This window comes from Rhinatrema bivittatum, chromosome 10, assembly GCF_901001135.1.
Source record: "Rhinatrema bivittatum chromosome 10, aRhiBiv1.1, whole genome shotgun sequence".
NCBI classification, from domain to species: domain Eukaryota; kingdom Metazoa; phylum Chordata; class Amphibia; order Gymnophiona; family Rhinatrematidae; genus Rhinatrema; species Rhinatrema bivittatum.
This window is the reverse complement of record NC_042624.1, coordinates 127,829,440-127,852,006: the sequence shown is the minus strand read 5'-3', so window position 1 is coordinate 127,852,006 and position 22,567 is coordinate 127,829,440. Positions and strand designations below refer to the sequence as shown.

The 22,567-nt window shown below is 48.3% G+C and overlaps 1 protein-coding gene across 3 annotated transcripts in view; it reads right to left on the bottom strand.

Moving 5' to 3' along the window:
* Window positions 1-7,731: 7,731 nt before the first annotated feature.
* The window catches only part of EBNA1BP2 (EBNA1 binding protein 2), a 47,299-nt gene continuing 32,463 nt past the window's right edge, over window positions 7,732-22,567 (bottom strand). For all 3 annotated transcript variants that reach the window (XM_029618444.1, XM_029618445.1, XM_029618446.1), the window contains exon 10: window positions 7,732-8,035. In XM_029618444.1, the coding sequence (XP_029474304.1) occupies window positions 7,985-8,035 (51 nt within the window). In that variant the 3' untranslated portion in view covers window positions 7,732-7,984. The remainder of the gene's footprint in view (window positions 8,036-22,567) is intronic.

Here is a 22,567-nt window from a genome sequence, read left to right as displayed (position 1 = left end):
AGGCGGATTAGTGTTGGGATTTAGGTTTTGTTCTTGCTGACTTTCACCGTCCCTTCTGGTTCCTGGTTAAGATGATGCTTGCTCCTGGGGGGTCTCATGTAAGGGTGGATATGGGATCCCTAGGGCTGTTACCTAACTGTTTTGGTTGTGGGTTTGGAGAGGATGTGGTGTTTGGTTAAAAGTAAAAAAAAAATAAAAAAAAAATGGCGTACTATCACAACGCTCAGATTTGAGCTCTCCTATGTATTTTTATGATATTGTGGAAATTTGGTCACTTGTTACATAGCTCACAGAGGGTATCTGACTTTAGCTATAATACTTCATGGTTTAGTTGTGAGACGTGGTATGGTTTTAGTTTTTAGTAGTTCCCATGACATTTCAAATTAACATTTTATCATTAACTGTCAGAAGTATCTCTTCTCCCATTCAGCACAAGCAGATTTTACTGTTTGCTCATCGAAGTAAAGCACATATCTTTTTTTTTTTTTACAAGAGGAATTTCAGCAAAAAAAAAGCATGAGAAACTGTAAATTAAATGAGTTGATCTCTTCCTCTTACAATTCTTGTAGCGGAGGGGATGTGTTCTCTTCGGTAAGCACTTACCATTGATTGTAAAGCAATCCTTGCCTGATCCTGAAGATAGATACATAATCCTATGTTCTCTTGATTCTGTTTCATTTACTTTAGTTAGTGTATACAGTCCAAATCAAAACCAAAATGCTTTTTATTCCAAGCTTGTTACTAGATGGCTGGAGTAAAGAACTATTTCCCTGATAGTTGCAGGAGATTGGAATATGTGTCCCAACCCACAACGAGACAGGTCTTCTACATCTAACCAAGGAGGTGGAGCCTTGTATTCCCAATTTCCATGACCTATGGCTACCTATACACTTTACGATATAGGGAGAGAATGTAATCCATCCTGCAGGAACTACACCCCCATACCTACCTCCTGTAACAGGACTGATTTCTTTTTATACTCGACTGACCTGCTTTCCATGGTTAGCTGGAGTGATATTCTGGCATACATCCTATCCGATCATCACCCTATTTGGATATCAGTGGACTTATTTATTTAGCACATTTTATATTCTGTAGTCTCCATACATAAACATGGAGGAGGAATAGCCTAGTGGTTAGAGCAGGGGGCTATAAACCAGGAGACCAGGATTCGAGTCCTGCTGTCGCTCCTTGTGACCTTGGGCAAGTCACTTTACCCTCCATTGCTTCAGGTACAAAAAAACTTAGATTGTAAACCCTCTGGGGATAGGGAAGTACCTGAATGTAAACCGATGTGATATCTCAGATCAAATGTCAGTGTATAAAAATAAATAAATAAAACAGTAATAAAATCATTAAAACAATGTGTCAAATAAAACATCAGTTAAAAACGGTGTTAAAATGCCTTTATTTGGTTCCTGGAAACTTTTGTCTTTCATACTCTATCTTTTAACCAGTTGGCAAGCCACAATAGGAAACTGCCCCCTATCCCAAGATATTTTAATTTCCTAAGAAGTCTCTCATCAGAGACTGTCACCTGCTTTGTGGAAATCCAGATATGCCTTATCAACTGGCTCATCTTTATCCACATGTTTTACACCGTCAAAAAAATGTAACAAAGTGGTGAGGCAAGACTTCCATGTTTATTATTTTTTTTATATACCAACATTTGATCTGAGATATCACATTGGTTTACATTCAGGTACTGTAGGTATTTCTCTATCCCTAGAGGGCTTACAATCTAAGTTTTGTACCTGAGGCAATGGAGGGTAAAGTGACTTGCGCAAGGTCACAAGGAGTGACAGCAAGACTTGAACCCTGCTCTCCTGGTTTGTAGCCCACTGCTCTAACCACTAGGCTATTCCTCCTTCCTCCCATTATACTATGCTTATCTGTATGTTCAGCAATTTTTTTCTTTATAATAGTTTCTACCATTTGGCATGGACATCAGACTCACTGAACTGTAGTTTCCTGGTTTACCCCTTGATCCCTTTTTTAAAAATTGGCATTACATTGGCAACCCTCCATTCTTCAGGTACCATAGACTATGTTAATGATAGTTTACAAATTTCCAATAGCAGGTCTGCAATTTCATTTCTCAGTTCTTTCAGCAGTCTAGGATGTATACTGATATGTGTGCCTCAGTCTGAGACTAACATGGAGACTGTGATTGACCCAGAATCCTCTGCTGCCTTGGCCTGCTTGCAGTTCTGGCCATGTGAACCCTAAATGCCCTATTAGGAACTCCAAGACGAGGTTGAGGTTCCACAGGGGCACTGGCCACTTTAGTGGTGGACAAATGTGTTTGACTCCTTTCAGGAAGCGTGATACATCTGGGTGCGAGGCTATGCTGTCATCCTCACTCCTGGAGCCGTAGCATGACAATGCGGCTACCTGTACCTTGATGGAGTTGAGGGACAGACCCTTCTGTAGTCCACTCTGTAGGAATTCCAGAATCATGGGAACTTTAGAGGAGTGTGGTTTGACGTTGCGGTCTTCGCACCAGGCCTCAAAGACTCTCCAGATCCTTATGTATGTTAGAGATGTGGAGAACTTGCGTGCTCAGAGGAGAGTATCTATTACTGCCCCCGAGTATCCCCTTTTTTTCAGGCGGGCCCTCTCAATGGCCAGACCGTCAGTGAGAATTGAGCTGGATCCTCGTGGAGGATGGGACCTTGTTGTAGCAGGTCTCTGTGGAGGCAGGGGTAGTGGATTCCCTACCAGTAGTCTTCTCATGTCTGCGTACCAGGGTCTTCTTGACCAGTCCGGGGCCACCAGAAGAACTAGTACCCTGTGCCGCTGAATCTTGTGAATGATTGCGCCCAGCAAGGACCATGGAGGGAAGTCGTAAAGCAGGGTCCCTGGTGGCCAGGCCATCGATCCCCTGGGACTGCGGATCCTGCCTGCGGCTGAAGTATCTGGGTACTTGAGCGTTGGATCTGCTTGCTAGAAGGTCCATGTCTGGAGTCCCCCACCGATTCACTATCATCTTGAAGGCTGTGGGTGACAGCTTCCATTCTCCTGGGTTTAGACTTTCCCTGCGGAGGAAGTCTGCCGTGGTGTTGTCCTTCCCGGCGATGTGGACGGTGGAGATGTCCTGGAGATTTGCTTCCACCCAAGCCATCAGAGGGTCTATTTCTAAGGACACCTGTTGGCTTCTGGTTCCGCCCTGCCAGTTGATGTAGGCCACCGTCGTGGCATTGTCCGACATAACTCTGCTTTGTCTCGAAGTCTGTGGGCGAACCGCAGGCAGGCTAATCTGACCACCCATGCTTCTAGGCAGTTGATGTTTCCACCCCACCTCTTCTTCGTTCCACTGCCCTTGGGCGGTTAGCTCTTCGCAGTGTGCTCTCCACCCATGTAGACTGGCATCTGTGGTGAGCAGGGTCCAGGTTGGGGATGATAGTCTTGATCCCCGGCTCACGTGGCTGATCTGTAGCCACCACCATAGCTGGGTCCAGACTCTGGCCGGTAGTGGTAGACATACGGTGTAGTTCTGGGATCGTGGACTCCACCGTGATAGAAGTGAGCATTGCAGGGGCCTCATGTGGGCTCGCGCCCATGGCACCACTTCCAGTGTGGATGCCATTAGACCGAGGACTTGCAGGTAATCCCATGCTGTGGGACGGGAGGCGCTCAGCAAGGTCTGGAGCCGGTTCCACAGCTTTGATCTCCTCGTAGGGGTCAGGCTGACCTTGTCTTCCTTGGTGTCGAATCGGACTCCTAGGTACTCCAGCGACTGCTGTAGGGAGCTCTTGTTTGTGTTGACTACCCAACCTAGGCTTTCCAGTAGGGTTATGACTCTGCTGGTTGCTTGGCGGCTTTCCTCCGGTGATTTTGCTCTGATCAGCCAATCGTCCAAGTAGGGATGAACGAGGATTCCTTCCTTCCTGAGTGTTGCCGCCATCACTACTATTACCTTGGTGAACGTCCAGGGTGCGGTGGCTAACCCGAAGGGTAGTGCCCAGAACTGGTAGTGATGATTCAGGACCTTGAAGCGTAGGTAGCGCTGGTGTTCCTGATGAATTGGGATGTGTAGGTAGGCCTCCGACAGGGCCAGGGATGTGAGGAACTCTCCTGGTTGTATTGCACGTATGACTGATTGTAGGGTTTCTATGCGGAAGCGTGGGATCCTTAGATGTCGGTTGACTGACTTGAGGTCCAGGATGGGTCTGAATGTACCCTCTTTCTTGGGTACGACAAAGTAGATGGAGTAGTGTCCAGTATTTATTTCCCGTGTAGGTACCGGGGATATGGCCTCGAGAGCCAGAAGTCTGGTCAGTGTAGCTTCCACTGCCGCCCTCTTGCGGGGGTCGTGGCAGGGAGATTCCACGAACTTGCCTGGGGGGGTTTCGAAGGAAGTCCAGGTAGTACCCCTCTCGGATGATGGCTAGGACGCACTTGTCCGAAGTTATCTCGACCCATCTGCGGTAGAATAGGGTTAGTCTGCCCCCTATGGCTTCTTCCCTTGGATGGGTCAGCTGAATCTCATCGTGGGGTGCGGCTGGGGCCTGGACCCGAGCTGGTTCCCCTCTTGCTGTGCTTGTTCTGAAAGGACTGGTTCCTGCCTGCAGGGCGGGGCGCTTGATAGTTGCTCTTGTAAGGGTTGAAGCGCTGTGAGCTTCTGCCTCTGGAGGACCTGGGGAAGGGACGCTGGTTTCTCTTAGTCTTGTCTTCCGGCAGGCGAGGTAATGGGGAGTTGCCCCATTTGTTGGCCAGTTTTTCCAGTTCGCTGCCAAAGAGGAGGGATCCTTTGAAGAGCAGTCTTGTGAGGCGTGTCTTGGAGAAGGCGTCAGCCGACCAATTTCGAAGCCAGAGTGGTCTCCTGGCTGCCTCTGTGGACGACACTCCTCTGGCTGCTGTGCGCACTAGATCGGAAGCCGCGGCAGTGAGGAATGATAGTGCTGATTCCATGTCTTCTCCCGGGGCGTTGTTCCTGGCTTGAGATAAACAGGAACGTGTCACCACGGTGCAGCAGGCCGCAATCTGCAGGGACATGGCTGCCACCTCAAATGATTGTTTTAGTATGGTTTCCAGGCGTCTGTCATGTGCATCCTTGAGCGCCGCTCCTCCCTCCACTGGGATGGTGGTGCGCTTAGCGACGGCGCAGATTATGGCGTCCACTCGGGGGCACGCCAGAAGTTCCTTGGTCCCTGGATCCAGGGGGTACATGGCCGACAAGGCTCGACCTCCTTTGAATGAGGACTCCGGAGAATTCCATTCCAGGTCAATTAGCTGTTGTGCCGCCTGTAAGAGAGGAAAATGGCGAGACGTCTGTCAAAGGCCCTCCAGAAGGGGGTTCAGTCTAGGTTCCCCCCAAGGTGCCTTGGCCTGGGATAGCGAGCTCCGATAGGCATTGGGATATCAGATCCGGAAGCTCATCCTTTGTGAAGAATCGTCTCATGGTTCGGTGTGGCTCCGTTCCCGAGGGAAGTTCCCCCTCCTCGAGGGGCTCAACTTCCTCTTCGGAGAAATCCGTGTCCCCGTAGATGGGGCTTCTGGGTGGTAGGAGCCTGTGCCTAGGCCTCGAGGGTCCTGGGGCATGAGGGTCTTCCGGTGGCGCATATGTCTATTCTGTCCGGGGTTCGGTTTGCATTTTGACAAAGGCGTGAATCCCCTTAAATAGCTCCACCCAAGAGATAGACGCTGGGTCTAGGTTGAGGGGCACCGGTTCCCTGGGGGTCCCCGTCTGTGGGATGGATTCACTGGGGCCTGCTAGGTCCGGAGTGCCCCCTGAGGAGCTAGAACTGGGCCCTGGGTGGGGCTGGCCCTGACCTGGATCTCCCAGGGCCTCCTCACAGTGTGCACATAGGGCGTCTGCTTCCTCGCTCTGATGTGGCATGCTGGGCAGAGGCCTTGAGCTTTTATTCCTGTTTCTGGAGGTGCCATTTCTGTGGACGTGTAAGCTCTTATGCGGTCCATTGCGTCTGATATGTGCGCCTTGTTGTGTGCGCGTAAGGCTTTATGTGCACCTAAGATTATGCGCACAAGTAGGTTTGTGCGCTTAGCTTAATTTGTGTGCTCGGAACGGGCGGCGCGGCGAACAGGGCCAAGACGACAACAGCGAGCATGCGGGCAATATGGCGACCTCCTGGGAGGGTCTCCACTTGGGCAGACCCTGGAATAGCCCGGGGCCTAGCCCTGCTAGGGTGGATCAACCCGGTGGCACAGGTTCCGATCGCCGACCTGTGCTCCTCCTCAATCTTCAGAGACCGGCTTAAAGTAGAAGATTTCCACCTTACCTTGTCTTCGGCACTTACCGGTTTCACTCCAGGCGGTCTCTGGCTGCGGGGGGAGAGGGCAAATACCTTCACCGCCGTGCTCGAGGGGGTGCACCCGCTGCCTCTCAGCCGCGCCCGGGAGCTAAGTCCTCGCTGCGAATCGGCCGCCGGACCGAGGCTGCCTCTACACCACGCCCGAGGATTTGGGGGCTAGGTCCCTGCTGCGAATCGGCCACCGGACCTAGGCTCACCTCCGAGGGACCATGGAAATCGCCTCGGGAAACTCAACTGGGGGAGGGACCCAAGGGTATCACCGCAGGAGTGCGGGGCTCGTCTTCAGGTAGGTTTCTTCTTTAAATTTCGGGTTTTGTTCTTTAATTTTGGTCTAACGCTCTGAGAGCGTGCAGATAGTCCCTAACTGCTATGGAGACAGAAAATACTGAAGCACTGCACTTCCTGCAGGGGTATATGTACTAGGGGCTGACGTCAGATTGAAATCTGATCCGTCTCCAACTGCTAACAGGAGTACACTATACCCATTGGTCCTGAGTCCATCTGCTACACGCTAGGAAATACAGGCTGCTGCCATGCAATTGTTCATCTCACTAACCTCTACTTTGTCTAATGTTCTTCCCTTGCTAAGCAATTGCCTAAAGGCAGTGAAATGCTAGTTATTTCATAATAAACTGGCACTGATTTTATGGAAAACTGAGCTAAGAGTCTTAAATATATGCCCATGTGAAGATATTCCATCTTCTGTATAGTTTGAAGAATGATCAATACCTGTGTCGATCCCAGTTAAAAACTTGGGCAGTGACACTAAAGTCTGATCTTTTGATCTATGCACAGGTGAAGTTGTATTCAAATTGCACATATTATAGGTTTTCACACAGTACTGCAGGTTCTGGTGTTAACAGGTCTTAACTGCAAATCAGTATACATCAGGTTATTAGCCATTACTCTCAAATCCCTGAAAATAGTTCAAAATGCAGTGGCACATGCAATGTCTGGGAAAAGCTTGAGAGTTCACAAGTCTCCAGATCTGTGATCATTACGCTGGCTTCCAGTCCAGTAGAAAATAAAGCTTAAATTGGCTATGCTTATTCACAAAGCCCTTAAAAGGTGATATGATAGCTTGTACGAATGTCACTCTAAAATCTGTAATCCACCTGTTACAATTTTTTTTTAACTCTTACCAGAACCGAAATTTGGTTAATGCTAAATATGAAATGGGTGTGAAATTTGGGAAACTTGACACTTCAGGTGATATGGAACTATAGTTTTGTTATGCACGCTTTTGTATGTACCCCACCTTGTACAGTAGAATATATACACAAATACTTTTAAATAAATAAAAACCTGTTTGTTTTTTTCTTTGAAAAGAACTGCACAGAAGTGTACACAACATTCTCCAACTCTCCATCTACCACAAGAGCACTGAACACAGAACAATTCCCAACATGGTTATTTATAGACTTCAATATGAACAGCCAAAATCCCTTACCCCAAAACCGTGCAAGATCATCTTTTATTGAAATTAGAATATAAAAAAAGTGACATGTTTACATTTTTGCAACCTGTGTACCTCAGAGTCAGCAGACAGCTGGAGCCTGGGCCACGTCTCTCCAGTAAAATACTAGAAACTGGAACCAAAATGAAGGCACTATTACTTCCAAGAGGAGAAAAAAAGCAAATGAGAATGTTTGAGCCACCAGGACAAGTCGCACCCAACGAGGACACGGCCCATTATTGACATCCAGTCTTTATCGAGCTCGACTCTTCATTTTCTGCCTTACTGTTTTACCTGGTCTTTTCTGTAAGAAAAATAAATAAAAATAAATGAGAAACTTCCATTCAAACCATGCAAAACTCATATAAAAAGGTAAGAAATGCCTTGTGTCCCTTGTGAATTCTGCTTAAGGAGACGCTAGTAGCATTCGAAGAGTCACAAGTTGACAGCATACTGTTGGGTTGCTAGACATGCAATGAGGACATGAGCACATGAAAACTTCACACTGATTGTGGTTTAAAGGGTGGTCACCTTCTAAGACAGTCATAAAGAAAATAAATAAATATGGAAAATAGGAAAAAGATAAAGGAAACAAAAAATGTTTTATGTCATATTTAAAAAAACTAAAGCAAAAAACAAACGTTGAGTAGTTCATCGCTTAGCACAAATAATTGGATTTAAGTGGTCTACAAACATTTTAAATAAGATAAAAAGTATAACAAAGGAACAAAGAAAAATGGAGAAATGAAGAAACAGAAATAAAGGAAAAGTCAAAAGCAAAAAATATTTTAAACATGCAAAACATAAGACAGTATTAGACCAAGAAATACAAATTATATGGTAAACCACAGAAAGAGTAAGAAAACATAGCAAAATAAAATGTCCAAATAAAGGAAGGCAATAAAATAAATGAAAGTTGATAGATGTTGCCATTGACCTAACAGAATTCTTCCAGTAGTGTTGCTGCTTCAATTCTGTCATGTTTTAAAAGCATGGATATTCTCGCAAGTTTATCAGGTTTTTTTATTTCCATTTAATCTTGTTAGATTTTTGTCATTTTGTTTTTATTTTTTTTTTTTTATTTTATTGAATTTACTTATTGTTTTTAGAAATTGTATTTTTTTTAAATGTTATTTTATTTTTATTTACTTATTTTTCCTAGAATGGAGAATGTTTTACTGTTAATTTTATTTCCATGAATCCTGCTATACCAGTGCTGGCTTCACATGTAGGTTATGTCTCCCTACCAGCAGATGGAGGCAGAGCACACTTTTTCCTCCATGACATCACTGCTACTACTTAGAGGTGGCGCAGCACAAAGGAAATCCAGTATTCTTATGACAAAGCCCTGAAACAGACTGCATCCTTTAATAAGAGATAACCAACCCATAACATGTATAAGGAGAAAATCGTCTGATAATCTGTCCAAGAACTACGAAAGAGTAAAAGGTAATAATAAACATCAGGATAGGAGGGAGACAACAATAGTCTGAAAAGAGATCTGAGCCTACAAGATAGAAAACCAACTTTTCTGCGATTCAAAATAGCTCAGCTTCCCAAAAGGTAAGAAAATTAAGACAAACAAATTTCTCCTTCTATTTTATCCTACTACACCAGTCCAGTCCTCACAAGAGGAAAGTACCAAAGCCCAACTACTTAGGAAGGGAGGAAGTAAGGGCCACTTTGAGAACACCAGTTCCATAAGCTGCATCTTCTTTAGCAAAAGCTTCGAACCTGTAATGCTTCAAAAAGGAATGTAAATATGACCAAATCCCGGCTTTACAGATGTCTACCAGTACCACTGGGATCACTTCTGCCCATGAAGATTGTGCACAAATTATCTCTGGGGCCTACCAGCCCTTGAGCAAATAAGCCAACATAATTGTGTCTTTGATTTGTCTAGCCAGAATAGATTTAGAAGTCACCTCACCCTTATGTGGCCATCCAAACAAAACAAATTGTCTGTCCATCATATGAAAGGAATTAGATACCTCTAAGTACCTGATGATAACCAAATAGATGTCCAAGGACCTCAAAGACTTGATATTGTCACAACACTCTTCCTTCAAAAAAAGCCGGCAGAGACAAACTGATTTAAATAAATGCTGACAACACCTTAGATAGGAAGGAAGGTATTGGACAAAAAGACACAGAATCTGATGCAGTGATCAGGAAGGGGTATCTGCAAGACAAAGCCTGAATCTCTGAAATTTGGTGAGCTGAACAGAACACTACAAAAAAAACACACTTTCGTGGAGCGAGCCCTAAGCATCACTCATTTCAAAAGCTTAAAGGAAGGCAAAACCAATGCCTTGAGAACTAGGTTAAGATCCACTGAGGTACCAAAGGCCTATAAAAAGATCATAATCTTCTAATCTCCTGAAGAAACCAGGAAATATCCGGATAAGCTGATACTGAAACTCCAAACAGTCTAACTTCAGTTAGTCAGCCAGAGTGACTCACTGCTCTCTTGATTAACAAATGTTAGTACCTATTCAAACCAAGTCACACTACCTCAACACCTTTCAAAGGTGAGTAACTGGACTGAACTTTTCAACCTTTTTACTTAGGTAGACACTGCTCCTGGCTACTTTTTTTTGTTTGTTTGTTTTTTTAAATACAAACACTCAGTTCTGCTTACTAGCTGCCTTACAGACTTTTAAAAATAAACACACTACATACTGCTTTCTAGCTGCCTTATTGAATGACTATTTAAAAATACAAAGAGTCTAACTTGTTTATTCATTGTCTTACTGACTATTAAAGCACAAAAACACACACACACTAAATAATATTCCCAATAGTTTACTTCTCCCCAATACTTTTAAAAAACATTTCCCAAGCAAAACTTACTGATTCCTTTCAGCCACCAGCAATGTGATCCTCTCCTCTCAGTGCTCCCACCTCAAATATGTGTCAAACCTGAATGAAAGCCAAAGACGTTGAAGTCTTTACGAGTTTTCAATAGAGTGGAAATGAGTAAAAAGAAGAAGTTCCTCCTCTTCATGCATGCCCTCTCAAGAGCCAACCTGTAAAATAAAAATGGAGATGGATCTTCCATGATGATGGGACCCTGTATCAACAGTACTCGTGCAATTGGCAGACAGAGGGTGATTGATCTGAAATCTCACCAGATCTGCATAGCATGGTCTCCACAGCCAATCTGGAGAAACTAGAATAACATGATTGCTCTTCAATTCAACTCTGCAGAGAATTGTATCAGAGGCCAAGGAGAAAATACAAAAGTTCCCCCAAGGGCCAAAGCTGGACTAAGACATCTATGTTCTTGGTGCTGGGCTCCCTGCAATGGCCAAAGAACTGAAACCTTGGCATTCCTGAGCATTGCTATTAAATCCATGTAAGGCAAGCCCCACCTGAGAGCTCTCATTCGCCTAGATCTAGAAGATTCCTGCTCAGATAATAGACTTGCACAGCCTCCTATCCTGCAATGTGCACTACAGACAAGAACTGCAGTGCACATTGAGCTTTCTAGCCAAAGAAAGAGGAACATTATTTCCTCCGTCACTCCTAGACATCTGGTGCCACTCCATTATCAGATAGTACCCTGACCACTTCTTTCTAAGTAAAGGGAGGAAATGATGCAAGGCCAGTCTTATTGCCCTGCTTTCCAGCCTCTTGATGGACCAGGTCACCTCCTCCACACACCAGAGTCCCTGGACCACATGATCCAGGCAATGAACATTCCAACCAGATAGACATGTATTTGATGTGACTAGAACCAAGGAAGGAGTTGTTAGACTGACCTCCCAACAAAACATTCTGAGGAGATGTCCAGCAAGAAAGTTAATTCTTCACCAATACTAGTAAGGAAAGATGGACATCGTAATCCTGAGTCTGAGGGGACCACTGAAACAGAAGAGAGAACTGAAGAGGCCTCATGTGAGCTCTGTCCCATGGAACTGAAGAGAGGGAGTTTTGTCAGAGTTTAACAAATCACCTTTTGCTTGGCCACTAAAGAACAGGAAGAAAACAAAGGCAGCGGAAATGGGAGCAATGAAGTCCAAGACGTATCCATGAAGAACCACATCAATCACTCAGTGATCTGATGTTATCCATAGAAACATAAGGAATCGGAGAAAACATCCAATGCTCAGTTGCAAGAATTAACAAAAGGAGGAGAGCATGAAACAATTAAAGTAGTCCTTACTAAACATGGTAGTGCAAATGATTAATCTTTATTGCAATGGAGGGCGGGTTGGAAGTGCTGGCAGACAGTTGTTGGAGGGTCTCATGGTGGTCCCCGCACCTGGGCTACCGCATCCCTCACCTTAACTCCGAAGAAATTCTCTCCTGTACCGGCAAGTCAGTGAGTTTTTCCTGCATCTCCGGTCGGAGATCCGAGGCCCACAGCCATTCCATTCTGTAGGTGCCGATTCCTGCTGCAGAGACTCTCAATGCCGTTTCCAAAACATCATAAGTGGCATGAACCTCATTTTTTCTGCACTCCAGGCCCTTAGGCACCAGCAACTTGTGTTATCCCCCTCCCAGTTCCAACTCCCTGTTAATATGTATTTTCAATCCTGCTGTTCAAATGTGAACTGGTATGATGTCCCTACTATAACCGGCACATAAAAGTCTTTAAATAAATAAATAAACTTGCGGGTGTCGTGCTGCTGTCGAGGCAGCTGCTCGGCCACTTCCTGCACCTGCTTTCCAGAGGTTCCACGAGTACCAGCTTATGTGGAGCTGGTAGGAGGTGATGTGGGCAATGAGCATGGCTCTCTGGAATATTTTCCTCCTAAGAGCATCCATTGCCCTGTGATCCTTCCCCGGGGGTGCCGAGGCATGAGTCTGAGACGACCTGGCCCTCTTGAGGGCAGATTAGACTACCACCAATTGGTGCAGCAGCTGATGCTGTTCGAATTTGGTGGCTTTCTGGACAAGGTAAATCCCATCCATCTTCCGGTTCAAGGGAGGTACTGTGAGGGAGTATTGCCAGATCCTTAGCAGTAACTCTTTAAGGATCTCATGCACCAGGACCACCACAATCTCCTTAGGAGCCTCCATGAACTAAAGGATTGCTAGCATCTTGTACCTGGCATCCTCCTCCATCAACAACTAAAAGGGGATGACCTCTACCATCACCTGCACAAAACCTGCAAAGATCAAGTCCTCTGGTAAAGACTTCCTTCATTCCTCTGGAGGAGAAGGCATTGAGGGGAGACCCTCCGAGTCCTCTGAAGAGAAATCTGCAGTGTCATCCCCCCCCAGGTGGCATACTGAGCCTCACCCTCACTGTAGTCCACAGGGGATAGGCCCCCAGGTGCTCAGCCTTCGTCTAGAGGCATGGGCACCGGTAGCACCAGTGCCGGCCCCAGCAAAGCTGCACGGGGAGGACTACAGGCCTCAGCAACCCTGTCGCCTCGGTGGAGTTTCCTCCTTCTCAGAACCGGCAACGAGCACCTTATCGATTGGGGAAGCATCGGTGCCCCGCTGGGCATTGATGGCATCCTGGGAACTGATGCCAGCTGGGTTGGTAACACCGATTAAGCCATTCCAGCAGCAGTTCCAGAATAGAAAGTGTGGGCATCAGTACCGTCACTGCCACAGGCCCGATGCCCTGCAGCTGCTCTCCGCTATAGCTCTTCCTCGAATGCTGCCGATGCCAACACTGACTGGGAGGCAGGAGGGGTGGGCCAGATCGGCGACTGGCACCAGGACCGATGGAGACTGTTATAGACCCCAGCATCGATGGAGGATTGCCACTCCTCGCTGCAGGGTTACTTCAGGGGCATCACAGCAGGAGCATCCCCGAGCCCAGCACTGTGCACAGAAGGTGACCAGTGACGTCATGCGATGCCTCCACAAATAAAATCACAAAAACCAAATTGAGGTATTAAAGCCTTATTGGCTATTTCTGATGTCTGGTATCATTAATTATTTATTTTATTTTTATTTATTTAAGTTCTTTTTAATATACCGATGCTCAAGACCAGGTCTTATCGTACCGGTTTACAGTGTAACTGGGGGAAATCAATTAACAACTATATAGAAGGTAAAGTTACATTAAACAGGGAGCAAGAACAAGGGAGTTGGAAGACAGAAAAGATATATAAACGAATACAACTGGAGAGTATTAAAAACAGTTAACTAAAACAAGAGAGTAGCGAGTCATATAAAGGTAGCTGAGATCAGCTGTAGATATATCATAGGCAATTATTAACATATTATTTCCTGAGGAAGGAGTGATCAAGGGGAGGTAAGCATGGGGGGGTGAAGGGAGGGAGGGAGGGTAGAGGGTAGGAAGGTGAGAGTCAATGTTAGTTGATGGAGGTTCCTTCAGCGGTAAGCTTGTGCGAACAGCCAGGTTTTCAGTTTCTTTCTGAAGGTGAGATGGGATTGTTCCTGGCGTATATCTGGAGGAAGCGAATTCCAATGGAGCGGGCCCACTGTCGAAAGTGCTCGCTTATGGATGGAGTTGTGGACCGAGGATTTGTTAGGGGGGGCCTGGAGAGAACCTTTGTAGGCAGATCTGATCGGCCTTGCTGAAGTATGTAATTCAAGAGGGATGGCTAGTTGGAGTGTGGTTTGCTGGAAGACAGATTTGTGGATGATGGTGAGAGTCTTGAAGAGAATTCTATATTGGATAGGTAGCCAGTGTAGCATTTTTAGGATTGGTGTGATATGGTCCTTACGACGTGTGTTTGTAAGGATCCTGGCCGCTGCATTCTGCAGCATCTGTAGGGGTTTAGTAGAAGAGGCGGGGAGACCGAGTAGTAGTGCATTGCAATAGTCGATCTTTGAAAACAATATGGCTTGAAGGACTGAACGGAAATCCTGGAAGTGTAGAAGTGGTCTTAGTTGCTTCAGGACCTGTAGCTTAAAGAAGCATTCTTTAGTTGTGGTGTTAATGAACTTTTTGAAGTTTAATCTAGAGTCTAGGGTGGCTCCTAGGTCTCTAACCTGGCTTGCTAGTGGAGTAGATGCGTTGATGGCGAAGGGGTTGTTATCGCTGGGGGAGATAACCATGAGTTCTGTTTTGGATGTATTCAGGACCAGGTTGAGACTCGAGAGAAGGAGGTTGATGGAGTGTAAGCAGCTGTTCCAAAAATTTAGAGTAGTGGAGATGTGGTCTGAGATGGGGATTAGGATCTGCACATCGTCCGCATATATAAAATGGGTGAGGTTGAGGCTATTGAGTAACTGGTATAAAGGGAGTAGATAGATATTAAATAGGGGAGGGGATAGAGAAGAACCCTGAGGTACTCCTTGTTTAGCAGGAATGGGTTGGGATTCTTTGTCATTTATTTTAACTTTGTAGTGCCTGTTGTTCAGAAAGGATTTGAACCATAGCAGTGCAGAGCCAGAGATGCCTATTTCCATTAGACGGTTGATGAGGATAGTATGGTTTACTGTGTCGAACGCCGCTGAAATATCGAGAAGGGCTAGAAGGTAGGATTGTCCCTTGTCAAGGCCCATCAGGATGTTGTCTGTTAAAGAAAGAAGGAGGGATTCTGTGTTTAGGCGTTTCCTGAATCCGAATTGAGAAGGGTAGAGAATGTTGTGAGAGTCAAGGTAGTCTGTGAGTCGGATGTTGACCAGCCTTTCCATTAGTTTGGCTATAAAAGGTAAGTTTGCAATGGGGCAGAAGTTTACAGGATTGGCTGGGTCCAAGTTGGGTTTTTTTAGTAAGGGTTTCAGGGAAGCCATTTTTAACGAGTCAGGGACAGATCCTTGATTGAGGGAGCAATTTATGATGTCAGCCAGAGGTTTAGCAATGGTGTTAGGAATGGTGAGAAGGGATTTTGTCAGTATTTGGTCCAATGGGTGTGATGAAGGTTTCATTTTCTTGATTATCGATTCGATTTCCAGGGATGATGTGGGTTCAAGAGATTCTAGCGTCTGTTTGTGGATAGTTAGTGAGGGATTTGGCTCGGTGGAGGCGAGGGATTTGATGAAGTGTTAGATGTTGCCAGAGGGGCGAGTAGATTTTTGATTTTGTTGTCAAAGAAGATTGCCAGCTCTGTAGATTTGTTTTGGGCTTCTTCTTCTGGGAAGGAAGGGGAAACAGGGGTGGTAAGGGCTGCAACATATGAGAAAAGAGTTTTTGGGTCATATAGGAAGCTGTGTATTTTTTTGGCGTAGAAGTCTCGTTTCATGCGGATAATGGAGGTCCTATAAAAATTCATTGTGGTTTTGTAAGAAGCCAGTGAGGTAGGGGAGGGATCCTTCCGCCAGCGTTGTTCTTTGTGTTGTAGGTCTTGTTTGAGTTTTCTTAATTCAGTTGAGAACCAGGGTTTTTTGTTCGTGTGGGCAGGATTGATAACTTTTGAAGACATGGGGCAGATTATGTTTGCTACCGAGTGTGTGATAGTTTGCCAGGAGTTAATAGCGGAATCAGCATCTGAGAGGTCCAGGTTCGTTAGGTCTTTCGTTGGCAAGACTGTTGCTGAGAGTGTCCGTGGAACATGGTTTCCTGAACTGGATAGAGGATTTAGTAACAATGGGAGTCTGTTTTTGTTTTATAGATAATTCTGTAACTATCAGTGAATGATCTGACCATGGGATGGGGGTGCAGGAAGGTGGGGAGGTGGGCAAAATGTTTTCATTCGTGAATATCAGGTCAAGCGTGTGGCCTGCCTTGTGTGTGGGGCTGTTTATGATTTGTTTGAAGCCCATAGCCTAGAGGGAGGAGAGGAGGGCTTCGCAATTGGATGATGGAGAGGGGGAGTCTACATGAATGTTGAAGTCTCCTAAAATGATAGCAGGTGAGTTGGTGTTGATGTGTTTGGCTATGATTTCGATGAGAGGAGAGGGGTCGGTTTCTAGGAACCCCGGTGGGGCATATATAAGGCAGATTTGCAGCTGGGTTGATTTGAATACTCCGATTTCTAGTTTAGTTGTCGATTTGAAGGCTTGCTGGGCTAGTCTCAGTTCTTTTTTTGAAATTAACATTATTCCACCCCCTCTTTTATGAGGTCTGGGGATGGAGAAGATGTCATATTGTTGAATTGGTAGTTGGTTAATTAGGGGAATATCTGTATTTTTCAGCCATGTTTCGGTAATGGCACAGATGTCCGGTTGGATGTCCAGGAGGTGGTCGTTGAGCATGTGGGATTTTTTTGAGAGCGACTGCAAGTTGAGAAGGGTTAAGGTGATTAAAGACAAACCTAGGAGTTGGGTTAGCGGGGAGATCATGATTGGAATCAGGGATCTCTTTGAGCGTAGCTTGAGCATGGGTGGGTAAGTTCTGTTGGGGAGTGAGCAAGGGATAATTGGTATGTGGAAGGTTTGTTGCATGTTGTCTTTTTTGGAAGAAAAAATGGATGACAGTCCAGATTGTAGAGGGGAGTATAGCTGCTAGAGGAGATGAGTGATGTGAGGTTGCCGAGTACAGGTTGCAGAGTACAGGAGATGTTGGGTGCTGGAGTGATTGCTGGTGGAGATGTTCGTTTGAGGAGACAAGTGCTTGATGGTCGCTGTAGGATACGGAGTGATCGGAGGTTGCTGGTGGAGGGGATTGGTCATTTGTTGCTGAAAAAGGTGAATGTAGGCTGGTTGAAATGCGTTGCTGAGGGTTGGATAGTTGAAGAGATATAGATTAGAATTGGATTAGTGCTGGCTGGTTGCGTGGTTGGTTGAATGCTGGCTGGTTGAATAGTTAATGGTTGAATGTTGGCTGTAAAAGGTGGATGCTGGCTGGTTGAGTTGGTTTAGAAGACGGTCAAACTCGCCGAGGGTGTCCTCCCCTTCCTTCCTGGAGTTGATTCTTTCTACCTTGATTCTCCAGCTGCTGGGATGACTGGGGGTGTGCGTGGAGTGGTGTGTGTGGAGCCGGTAGCCAGGGAGGGTGAGAGGATGCAAACCTCGTTCTAGTGGAAGCCAGGGGAGAGAAAGGAAAATTAGTTTCTTACCTGATAATTTTCGTTCCTGTAGTACCAAGGATCAGTCCAGGACACCTGGGTTGTGACTCCGCACCAGTAGATGGAGACAGAGCAAAACTTGTGGGCGGAGCCATATATGACCCTGTGCCAGTCACAGCCCCCCTCAGTCATACGTAATGTCAAAGTAGAAATCCCACAAGGCAACCATAGTTAACTAGACAAACTTGCTAATTAAACGGAAATAATTCCAACACTCCTACAGGAACCAGACTCCCCAACCGGGAGAGCGAATAAACAAGCGGTCAGCTTACTTAAAACAATGATGAGCGGACTCTCCGTTACTTTAGCGCAGCACTGCGGGTGGGATCCTGGACTGATCCTTGGTACTACAGGAACGAAAATTATCAGGTAAGAAACTAATTTTCCTTTCCCTGTACGTACCAGGATCAGTCCAGGACACCTGGGATGTACCAGAGCCAACTTACCGAGGGTGGGAAGTAGAGAGTCCCGCATGGAGTACCCTCTCTCCAAAACCCCCGGAATCGGTAGCCCGGACATCCAACCGGCAATACCTGATAAAGGTATGCAAAGACTGCCATGTAGCCACTCTGCAGATCTCTTGAGGCGACACCTGAGAGGCTTCCGCATGTAGCCGCTCTGCAGATCTCGTGAGGCGACACCTGAGAGGCTTCCGCCCAAGACGCCGCCTGAGACCGAATCGAGTGTGCACAGAGACCCACGGGAAGCGGTTTCCCCCCGCACCAAGTATGCCGAAACAATGGCCTCCTTGAGCCAACGGGCGATTATAGAGCGGGATGCAGCTTCCCCTTACCTTGGACCAGAGAACAGACCATGATCTGTCACCCGAAACGGATTAGTGACCTCTAGGTAGCGAAGGAGGGACCTCCGCACATCAAGCTTCCTGAAATTCCGACCGCGAAAGCGGGAAGCTCCACCGATTGGTTTAGATGGAACGCCGACACGACTTTAGGGAGAAAGGAGGAAACCGTCCGCAAGGAAACTCCCGAATTGGAAATACGCAAGAACGGCTCCCTACAGGACAGAGCCTGTAACTCCGAAATACGTCATGCCGAAGCAATCGCCACCAGGAAAACAGTTTTTTTTTTTTTTTTTTTTTTTTTTTTTTTTAAACGTGAGATCCTTGATAGTAGCGCGTTTCAAGGGCTCAAACAGTGCCGAGCATAAGGCGGAGAGCACCCAATTAAGATTCCAGGACGGACATGGCAAAATGCAACGGAGGCCGAAGATATGTAACCCCGCGAAGAAAAACGGGAAATATCCGGGTGAAGCGCCAGGGAGGATCCTTGAACCTTACGCTGCAAACAACCAAGCGCTGCTACTTGAACCCGCAGCGAGCTGCACGCCAACCCTTTGGCCAGACCGGCCTGGAGAAACGCCAGAATATCGGATAACGAAGCGGAAGTGGGATCCAACCCGCGGTTCACACACCATTCCTCAAAGACCACCCAGACACGGACATACGCTATGGAGGGAGACTGCCGCCTGGATCTCAGCAGCGTGGTCACCACCGCGTCTGAGTAACCTTTTCTCTTTAACCGATTCCTCTCAAAAGCCATGCCGCGAGACAGAAGTGATCCGCCTCCTCCAAACAGACGGGGCCCTGTCTGAGGAGCCCCGCGAACCTCTGGAGACGGAGGGGTACTGCCACCGACAGCTAGACAAGGTCTGCGAACCACGGACGGTGCGGCCACTCCGGTGCTACCATGAGCACGTTGGACGGGTGCAACTCCATGCGCCGGAGAATTTTGCCGATCATGGGCCACGGGGAAAACACGTACAGCAGGACATCCGTCGGCCAGGGAAGCACCAACGCATCGACGCCCTCTGCTCCCCTTTCTCGACGCCGACTGTAAAATCGCGGAGCCTTCGCGTCGCGCCACATGGCCATCAGATCCATGTGGGGCACCCCCCACGTTCTGCAGATGGAAAGAAACGCCTCGTCTGCCAGCTTCCACTCCCCGGGATCCAGGCGATGACGGCTGAGAAAATCCGCTGGGACATTGTCGGTTCCGGCAATGTGAGACGCTGCAATGTTGCTGAGGTTCTGTTCCGACCAAGCCATCAAGAGCTGCGCTTCTATTGCCACCAGCGGACTCCTCGTCCCTCCTTGGCGATTGATGTAGGCCACGGTGGCTGCGTTGTCCGACAACACTCGGACCGCCATTCCCCGTACCAGCGGTAGGAAGGCTCGCAGTGCCAGACGGACCGCTCTGGTCTCTAGTCGGTTGATAGACCACTGGGCTTGAGACGGCGACCATAGTCCTTGAACCGACTTGCCTAGGCAAACTGCTCCCCAACCAGAGAGACTGGCATCCGTGGTCATCACCGTCCAATTGGGCACTAGAAGGGACACTCCACCGGACCGATGACTGGGATCCAGCCACCAGAGCAGGCTGGATCTCGCCTGGCCCGCGAGCGGAAGCGGTAGGTGGAACTCCTCCGAAACCGGTTTCCAGCGGGATAGCAAGGATGACTGCAATGGCCGCAGATGAGCGAACGCCCAGGGAACCAACGCGAGCGTTGAAGCCATAGAACCGAGAACCGTCAGGTAATCACAGACCCGATAATAGCCGCACCGGAGCTTGTAGCTTGCATATCCGTTCCTGAGATAGGCACACCTTGCCCTGTTTCGTGTCGAATACGGCTCCAAGGTATTCCAAAGTCTGGGTGGGTGCTAGTTGACTCTTGTTGAAGTTGACTACCCAGCCTAGAGACTGCAAAAGCTGTAGGACCCTGGCCACTGCCAGCCGACACTGACCCTCGGACTTCGCCCGAATCAACCAATCGTCCAGGTAAGGATGGACCAGAAGTCCTTCCCGGCATAGCTGCGCCGCCACCACTACCATCACTTTCCGAGCCGTGTTTTATCACAGAAAACACCCACTGGTCTGTTGTGATTGTGGTCCAAACCTCGTAAAATAGGGACAGCCTGCCCCCTACCTTCAGAACCGAGGGATGGACCGGCCGGACATCATTGAGACGACTTACCACTGGGTACGGAAGAGGAGGAAGCTGGTCTGCCGAATCGCCTGCCACGAAGGACTGAGACTGCTGTCTGCCGCCTCCCGAGTGAAAAGAGGAGAAGAAGAACTAGGGCGAGAAGTCCGGGGCTTCTGGCTACTCCGGTATCGGGAGCAGGAAGAGAAGGATCCGGTATCGGGAGCAAGAAGAGAAGGATCCCGTAGACCGTGCCCTGTCCTCCGGAAGTCTATAACCCTCATTCTCGCCCAGGAGTTGTATCATGTCAACCAGTTCCTTCCCAAACCACAGCCTGGCCTAGAAGGGAAGGGAGCCCAGACGAGGGGAGCCCAGACGAGACTAAGAGGCCCCGTCTGCCGACCAGTTCCTCAGTCACAGGAGACGTCTGGTCGAGACAGCGGATGCCATGGAACGAGCCGAGGTTCTGAGGAGATAATGTAGTGCGTCCGCACAGTATGTTATTATTGCCTCAAGGCGCCCGGTCTGCTTGGCTTCTTCCTCGGAAAAGCCCTCATTAGCTAGCAGCTGCTGGACCCAACGGAGTCCAGCCCGCAAGGTGAAGTTACTGCAGATCGCCGCCCGGGCTCCGAGCGCCGAGACTTCAAATCTTCTTCAATTGGATTTCCAACTTCCGATCCTGAAGGTTCTTCAGAGTCGTGGTACCCGTGACAGGGATAGTCGTCCGTTTCGCACTGCCGAAACCGCTGCGTCCATCTTTGGTACCCTCAGAACCTCCAGCGCTTCCTCCGGCAAGGGATAAAGTTTATCCATAGCCTTCGTGACCTTCAGCCCCAGGTCTGGGGTATCTCATTCTCTAAAGAGCAGGTCCGTGGAGGAAAACAAAGAAAGGGGAAGGTTGTGGGGGGGCCACTCAGGCCCAACTACACTGGGTCCATGGAGCCGATGCGAGACTCCTCGACGGGCTCCGCTATCTCCAACTCCCCCAAAAACGTCTGCCGCTTCCCGGCTGGAATGAAGGGGCCCAACTCGTCACGGCGGAAGAGGCGAATCACCTTCGGGTCGTCGCCTTCTGAGTTCTGACCCTGTCGTGCCTTCCCTTGCACGGGCATACCATCTCCCTCTGCCCCCCTCGGGGGCGGGGATGGAGCCTCCTGGTCTTCCAGGTCCTCCGACGTGTCCAAATCATCCCAGGGCGGGACAGCCCGCAGTGGCCGCTTGAGCTTGGGTGGGGGCCCGGCATGTCATCCATCCGTGGGCGATTCCTAGGTGCCGATGGAGGGGCCTCCTGAGGTTCGGTCTGAGGGAGACGCCTCTTAAGGGCCGTGCAGGCTCTAAATGCCCTATGCATGGCCGGAATAAAATCTGACGAAAAAAGGAGCAGGATCCCTCTGAATTCGAATCGGTATCCTGGCCCCTCCCCCGCCCCGCGGGCCCCACGGGGAAAACTGGCCTGGGAACGGGATGCTGCGGGGAGAGGGGGAGAGAATCCCTAGCCCCCTCCCCGGACAGCCCAGACACCGCGGGAGCCGGCAGCAAATGGCGGGAGTTCCCGCGTTCCCCCTAGCTGCCTTGGGATCCAAAGAAGATCGCGTTCCCACCGCGATCGCAAAAGAAGTGTGCCGCACCAAGAGCCCCCGAAGCGCCCCCGACGTCCCCTCGCCCCCCAGGAGGCAAGCAGAACACAGGCCATCCTGGGAGAGGCGCGCGCACCCGGACCCGCAGGCCGTGCAGGCCGCGCCACGAGGCATGCCGGCCTAGCCAACGCTGAGGAAAAAAGAACCGCGAAAAAAAAGAACGCCGGCCGCGAGGGATAGAGGGGAGGGGAAGAAAATAGAAACAGAGCCGGAGAATCGTCGCCGCGAGTGAGAAAAAACAAAGCTGTATCCTTTTTTTTTTTTTTTTTTTTTAAACTCACCGGAGCTGTCCCCCGACGGGTGCTAGAACGGTCCGATTTGGGGTGAGTGAGCCGGGCTCCCCGGTATCACCCCGGCTGGGCTCTGAAGTGGGGT